Source organism: Plasmodium fragile, assembly GCF_000956335.1.
Source record: "Plasmodium fragile strain nilgiri unplaced genomic scaffold supercont1.89, whole genome shotgun sequence".
NCBI classification, from domain to species: Eukaryota; Apicomplexa; class Aconoidasida; order Haemosporida; family Plasmodiidae; genus Plasmodium; species Plasmodium fragile.
The window spans coordinates 67,559-75,482 of NW_012192669.1; the positions used below are offsets into that span (position 1 = coordinate 67,559).

Genomic DNA, 7,924 nt, shown 5'->3' on the forward strand with positions numbered 1-7,924 from the left:
AACCCTGAACCCTAAACCCTGAACCCTAAACCCTGAACCCTAAACCCTGAACCCTGAACCCTAAACCCTGAACCCTAAACCCTGAACCCTAAACCCTGAACCCTAAACCCTTTCCATACAACTCCATCGGTCCTCTTCGTTAGGTGGAGAACGGTCCGGTGCGAACTGTATGTTTTCCATACAACTCCATGGATCGGGGTCATCGGCGTCAGATGCAGAACGGTCCGTTTGTAATGGTATGGTTTCCATGCAACTGCAAGGATTGAGGTCCTGTTCGTGAGGTGGACAAGGGTCCGTTGCTAACAGTATGGATTGCATACAACTGCATGGATCGGGGTCATGAGGTCGACAGGGGTCCGTTTGTAACGGTATGGTTTCCATACAACTCCATGGATCGGGGTCCTCTTCATTCGGTGGACAACGGTCCCTTTCTAACTCTATGTTTTCCATACAACTCCATGGATCGTGGTTATCTTCGTTAGGGCGACATGGGTCCGTTTGTAATTGTATAGTTTCCATACAACGCCATGGATCGGGGTGCTCTGCGTTACGTGCAGATGCGTCCGTTCGTTCGATGTCAGTGGATTGATCCACGGTGGAGGAAACATGGGTCCCTGGAGGACCCTGGTCTGACGTAGAAACACCCAAGATACTGTTATTCGTGTCGTCGTCCCGCAGCAAATCCTGCGCAAACGCCTGCACGACAATCTGCAAATAGTCGTCTTTGACATTTTGCCATTCGGTCACTTCACATTCGTTGAGCACTTCTAGATGTAGCTCGATGATGGTGCGTTTATGCACGCGTGGTTGACGTCGTCGTCGGGCGGATATTGACGCAGGTTGACTATCCCTAATCATCGTGTAGCCGTAATCGAGTGGCGGCAGTTCGCCTCGTTGTAGATGGTCCAATATGTCTTCGTCGAGTGGCGGTGACGGCACGTCACGAACGGTTCGAAACTTTCGTCGTCGTTTGGCGAGGTGCGCAAAATACTAAGCAGAAAAAGGGGGTAAAGAGGAGGGTGAGGACGGTAGGATAAAAGGAATGCACGCGGGTGTAGGTGTATATGGGTTAGAACGATCATATATGGGTGCGCGTAGGGAGTTTCTGAGGCATAAACATCCTTCACATGCGGCATGCCCTCATTGTCGTGTATACTTACCTTCCATAGGAAAAAGGCAATGAGCCCAATACCAACCACCGCGGGAATGATCGCGGGGGTGTAGGGGATGAGATCCTTGGGGTCGAATGGTTTCGACGGAGGGGGAACAAAGTCAGATACAGCACCATTACCCCCCTTGGGGGCCGATGGTACCAGTGGTGATTGTGCTGATATTGGTGTTACTGTTGTTGATGGTGTCTGCGTGTCTGTGGTGGTGGTCGAGCCTACTGTTCCTTGTTCTGTACCGGAGGATGAGGAACCACCTCCACCCCCAGCTCCAGCACCGGTTTGTCCTCCTGCACCCCCCTCAGTACCAGCAGAAGGTGCACTACCTGGTATCTGGGTGCCGCCGGCACCATTGGTGCCGCTGCCGGCTTCATCCGAGTTCGGGTTCGGTTTTGGTTTGGGTGAATTGAGAGGAGGGGGGTCATCGTTACTGGCCGTGCCACTGCTGGGTGCCCCCTGGGCACCTTCAGTTGAGCTAACAGCAGGGTCCACGGTCTGTGGGTCCTTAGTATGTTCAGTTTTTCCATCAGGGGAGGATGGGGGAGAGTCGGGGCCCGGGGAATCGCTGTCAGGAGGTGTCGTTGAGGTATTCTGGTCTCCTGAGTTCCCCGTTGTAGAGTCGATGGCGAGTGGTGTTGGTGCAGGTGCAGCTGGTGCTCCTGTGGCTGCTTCTGCTTCTACTTGCGGTGCTGCTGGTGGGTCACCAGATGTTGGCTTTGTTACAGCTGGAGGTTCTGATGGTTTCTGGGATTCTGTTGTCGTTTTACTGTCCCCTGCTTCAGTTCCTAAATAGGTACCGAGGGGGAAAGAAGAATATGTAAGAAACTGAATTTTTTTGAGGTGATTGCACATGGTTGGCCACATGGTACCAGGGGGACGGCATGGGGGAAGCAGCCAGGAAGCAGGGACGGGGGTAGGGTGCCACTCTGGGAAAAGACTCTCTCTCTCCAACTACACAACACACAACACACACTGTGTGTGTGTGCGTCTGCCTGTGTTTGTCTACGTCTACATCGACGTCTACATCGCGCGGCCGACCCGTCGCTCATGGCCCGCTCACGCTGACACTGAGTCCGCCCCGCATTCTCATTCGACGTTTGGTTTCTCTCTCGCCCTCTGTCGGTGTTGTCTCTCCCTCTCTCGCCGGAAATTGTTGTTGTTTCTTTTTTTTTGTTCTCTCGTTCTTTGTGCTCAGCGGACTCAGTACCTGGGGTACCGCTTCCTGAGCATTCAGGGGATGAGGACTCCACGGTAGTGATTGTAATGGTGGCGGTATTCCCATTTACCTCCTTAGTCTCAGTGTCTGTTGTTGTCCCACATGTTGACGTCGTCGCAGGAATAGGCCCCTGACGTGAGTCTTTGCCCGTAGTGCCTTCTGCGGGTTCCGGTGTTGTCTGTGTGGTACCATTACCTGTACCTCCTGGTTGTGTTTGGCCTGTTCCTGCTGAAGGTGGTGATGATGGTGTCGATGGTGGTTCCGCAGGTTCCTCTGATCTTGCAACTGGCACTGTAACAGGTGTGGAGGGTGTTGCAGTGTGCCCTGTTTCTTGTGTTGTGTCCTTTGGTTTCTCTTCTTCCGGTTGTCCTAACAATGATGGTAATATAGGAGCATATGGGTGTGTAACAGTTGCCGGATGAATGTAGAGATTCAGGGGGCGCACTCGGTGGACAGCGTACTCGGTGAACTTTGGCTAGATGGTAGCAGTACAACTTTTATTTGTCGCCGTCATCTCGTCCGCCGTCCCGCTGCATCCCTCATGGCCTTAGCTCCATACGTCGCCTGCTTTATCCGTCGCACCGCTGTCACACCACTGTGACGCAGCCCCGCGCACTCGGCAATTCTACGGAGGCCGCTGGCCGCTCAACGCCGACGAAGACGTTGTGCTGTGCTGTTCCGCCGCGTGCGCGTTGTTGTGGCCGTGTTTGTGTGGTGGCGGCATCCATGCGGTGTACATGCGGGACGCGTGCGTAGTATTCGTACTCGTATGGGCCGTAGTCGTGCTTTCTCCCCGTCGGTCCTTACCTATTGATCCATGTGGTGGTGTGGTTCCCGGCGTTGCTGTAGCCTCTGGTTGTGCATCGACGGAGTCCTTGCCGGGTGGTGGCTCCGGTGGAGTCTGCGCCGGATCTATGAATAAGGATAAGGGAGTGCTCAGAGTATGTAGGAAAGTGCAACCACAAATTTGTGGTCGACATGCGCTCATTCTTGCATGTTCGTATTCGTGCTCCGTCCCGCTCTGAAGTCTCTGCTTTTGCGCTTTTTGCGCTGTACATGCACATGCCCAGTACATGTGCTCCGGCGTTTGTCCTACATTGACTGTTAATGCTGTTCCTGGCGTTTACGTTATCTGTCCCTATGTGCCCTTTTCCTGCTTTTGTTGCCTGCACCTCCTGCTGCACCTGCTGCATTTTGTCCATTATTTTATCTTTGATTTCTTTTTCCGCAAGTACACCTTTCCCCGTTGTGTGTGTTGCATTTCCCTGTGTACAGTTCGTCTTCTTCTCTAAATCTTGTATCCTCTTGCACATGGTTGCATTCCCCTTCAACCAGGTTTTGACTGTAGCGTTTACATTCTTCTCCCCAATCTTCGTATGATCATGCCGCTCCCATAAGCATTCATTCGCAGGCGTACCTGCGTGCCTCAGATCCCGCTCAATCTGACTCATTGCTTTTAGTGCATAGTTCACACCTGTCGTATCCCCACAGTTTATTTCTATTAAGTAATACATATATATACTGACTATGGCACACTTGACAAATTGCCGCAGTGGATTGTCCGGCCCCCAGTCTGTGTCCGCATCCATTGTGTTACCCGTCCACCCGTTCTTGAACCATAATGCTGCAAGCATTAATGTGCACGTTGTGTGCTCCCTCTCTCTTCTGGATCCCAGGCGAATCCATGTACCGTCGTATGAAACATCATTACACGATGTAGCCCAAGTGTCCGCATGGCCCTCCTGCTCAAATCTTTCCAAGAACTTTACAAATGCCTCAAGTACGGTCATAATGTCATCCCATAACTTCGTCTAAGAAGTAGAACACAAAAGGAAAGGGCCACCTTTACTATATGCATATACATGCGCGTCATGAACGTTGCAGTGTGTTAGAGGTTGCCTTGTGTGCACTGTATACTCATAGGTCCACACAATATATCCTGCCTTCTATTCCATCCTGTACCCTTAAATTTTCCTTACATCTAACTGATCCTGTTGCCATATTCCTCTTCTCTCTGCCCACTGTCGAATTAGAGCAGCCCAATGTACGTCGTGTGCCATATTGTGCCTGCTATATACAGTTATATGAGTATGATTTGATTCACATTTGCACGGCACGTGTGTGTGTTTCAAACATTAGCATGACGATGTGGTAGCTCGTGCTCTTCGTATTCTCCGTATGCTGCTGCTTTTCTTATTATAATTATTTTCCCCGTGTAAGAAAAGATATCTGGTGCGCGCTCAACAACTATATCAGCCTTGACCATGTACATGCTACCCGCAAATTATGTATACGTATATTGAGCAAATAAGCACACAAAAAGGAGAAAAAAAGAATAAAAAGAAAACGAACAAGAAAGAAAACAAAAAGTGAAACAGACGCAGACATAAAAAACCCCCCAAAACAAAAAAAACACTTTATTCTCTTCTTAAAAAAAAGTACCCGACTACTACTACTACTACTACCGCGTTCATTAACAACAACAACAAGCAAAAATATACACACACCCCGTTCTCCGTCAACGCCTCTTCCGTCACCCCGTCTCCGTCCACGCCTCTTCCGTCAACGCTTCTCCGTCAACGCCTTCTCCGTCCACGCCTCTTCCGTCAGCCCGTCTCCGTCCACGCTTCTCTATCACGATTCTAGAAGTCGTGATAAATGCACAACAACTACTTGTTCTCTTCCTCCTGCCGCCGTCCGCCGTCTTCGTACACGGGATTGTCTCCGAGTAAGGGGGTCGGTCTGAGCAAACGCGGTCGAGTGTAAGAAGGAGGAGGATTGTCTCTCCGAGCAACGCGTCGACCAACGCGGCCGCGTGTAAGAAGGATTCGACGAAGTAGCCGAATAAGGGATCCAGAGAGCTTGGGGGATGGAAAGGCACATACATATTTTGCGGCAGGAAGAACGACAGAAGGACGGTAGCAACGACGGCAGAAGCATTGATGTTGTTGTTATACTGCGGTTTTGAGGTGTACGCACACAGAGACAGTGTGTGAAGGCGTTTAGTGGAGAAGGGGGGAGGGGGTGTATATTCATGACGCGTTGTGTAGTATTTTTTCTATTTTTTGCTATCCTGTCTTTTTTTTTTTTTTTTTTTCCGTTTCTTCCCGGTATTCTCTATCTGCAATTCCTGTGGATATTTTTTGTTTTTGTACATGCTTTCTTCTATGTTTGTGTGCTTGATTTTTTCTCTTTTTATGGACAGTGTGATTGCTACCTGCAGAGAGCAGTGAACAACGACAGAAGCTTTATTATCGACTAAACTTGCAAGCAACAGGGGCTTGATGCAATATAACAAGAATACGAATACTAGTAATGAATGAGTACTTCCCAGGGTATCGTATATTTCAGTGAACAATAGTAATATGGGATCGGTAAATTTGGCGCATGCATTGGCGGATTGGTTAATCCGCGCGGGTTTTCCCGATCAGGATACATATGAGGTAGGAACATGCAGGAATAGAGGTGACGAACGGGCAGTTCAGTGCTAGGGTTTTATTGTTACACGAGAGAATGCAGCACATCGGGGCACATAGAATTAAAGTACACATGCGCATGTATATATTTCTTGTGTTTCTCTTACATTGTAGGAAGCAGTGTGGAACAAGACTAAAGACGTCATGCAGGAGTTTGTGGAACACATGCAGGGCGACGATATAATACTGTATGCAACGGCCTGTGGTAACGCAGGATGGCAGCACCCCGACTACCCAAACGATAAGCCCTATCGAAACCACACGGTGGGGGATAAACTTGTATGCGTACTTATGGTAGGGGCATTATATTTCATGAATTGGGGGACAAGGCAAGCACAGGCCACAGTTACGGACGCTGCAACCAACGCAATCATACGAGAGCATTTACGATGTGCAATAGTACATATGTTCAGCGCAGTATTAAACGAATCCGTGTGTCCAAGTAGGTGGGGTACTTTTTATGCATGGTACATAATGGGACAATTAGGCACGGACGGCGGATTTGACGCAGGTTTAATACAGCAGCGGAAATGTGGTAGAAACATATTTTCGGAAGTACAAATAAGGGAACTTAAGTTAAATGAACAAGTCAAACTATGGTTAGGGAAAAATAGTAAACTAAAAGAGGCAATACAGAAAATAAAAGGCGGTGCACTGTGCAGCACGCTGTGGCAGGAAGATTGGAACCTACAGGACATCCTGGGGAATGGGACAACAGAGGATAAGGAACGGTCGCCGATTGTTCAGATAGTGCATGAGCTGCAAGACCCAATGACGGAAATATTTGAGGAAATCCGGAAACAGGCAGAGGAACGCATAGAGAAAAAGGCACACGGACAGAAGGGGAACTTAGGTAAGGCATGGCATGTTCCGGTCGAATGAGAAAGATGAGAACGACGCAGGAAGGATAAGTACACAGAACACAACTACAGACAGTGTCGAAGTAAAAGGGAAAGAGCAACGCGACACACGATGGAGATATGTGAACAACGTTCGTTTCTGTATGCTTCGAATAATATAAAACGTACATACTGACCCTTGTAATTCCTATTTCTTCCTTTATTGCAGCGAACGATGGCAAAAACGGACAAGCCGCCACCACGGCGCCAACACCAGAGGAAGCGGCAGGTAAGGACCGATGAGAGAAAGCACTAACACGCACACGGCCGAATACGGCCGCCACCGATACGGCCCAATATGAATGGCACCGCCGCCACCACAACGCACACGGCGGGGAACAACACCCCCTCGTGGAGCCCAGATGAGCGGCGGCGACGCATGCAGCGCTAGCGGTAGCGGTAGCGGCGACGACGAGTGTAGACGAGTGTATAGTGTATGGAATTTGTGGATATACGGGGATTATATGTGCATACTTTGCTCCACAATATTTGAGAGCCGGATAACGAAGAGGCGGTGTATACGTTGTTCCCATGACAAGTGCTGTCACTGTAGATGATGTCATAGCGGAGCATGGTGTTTCTACACTGGATACGGTCGTAACGAACGATAGTGTTGTTGTAGAAATAATTATAACTTTTGAGACATTTCTGACGTTCATCACAAATTGTTTGAGTTAGCAGAAAAATTAAAAAACATTTTATATATTATGAAAGTACTTACTATTACATATTGCGCTTATGGTAACCATTATATATAGAACACAATATACTTATGCATTATATACATATAAAAGTGAAGTAGGACATACTCTTTTTTTTTCTCTAAATTTTGTTTCCTGCCTTGTAGCACGCATGAACAACTCATTATATTATCCAACAGTACAACATATGCATGCAAACTATGTATATTCGGAAAAGTGTACAAGCAAAATTATAATGTACAAAGCGGAACAATAAAAGTAAATGCTACAAAACTGTGAATACACTCTATCATAGAAATAGTACAGAATATCATACAACAACATGTCGGTCTCATACATGTGTAGGAACATACCACAACATTGAAGTTGATTACCAAAAGTAGAATAATGACGGTATTTCCGATTCGGCGGAGACCGTCGTTTTATTAGCTGCCTACGGTTTTTCGGACTCTCCTGCCTTCTTAGA

General features: G+C 48.3%; 2 protein-coding genes across 2 annotated transcripts; one reads left to right on the forward strand and one right to left on the reverse strand.

Annotated features, from left to right (window-relative positions):
* Positions 1-102: 102 nt before the first annotated feature.
* AK88_05045 (uncharacterized protein) lies at positions 103-3,971 on the reverse strand (the record flags this gene model as incomplete). The annotated part of the gene is made up of 5 exons (XM_012482647.1): positions 103-990; positions 1,161-1,951; positions 2,374-2,673; positions 3,190-3,294; positions 3,479-3,971. 5 exons carry the CDS (start codon positions 3,969-3,971, stop codon positions 103-105), a joined length of 2,577 nt encoding a protein of 858 aa, XP_012338070.1.
* Positions 3,972-5,747: 1,776 nt separating this feature from the next.
* Positions 5,748-7,435, forward strand: AK88_05046 (uncharacterized protein; the record flags this gene model as incomplete). The annotated part of the gene is made up of 4 exons (XM_012482648.1): positions 5,748-5,825; positions 5,973-6,711; positions 6,927-6,986; positions 7,311-7,435. The coding sequence occupies 4 exons, from the start codon at positions 5,748-5,750 to the stop codon at positions 7,433-7,435; spliced, it is 1,002 nt and encodes a 333-aa protein (XP_012338071.1).
* Positions 7,436-7,924: the final 489 nt, after the last annotated feature.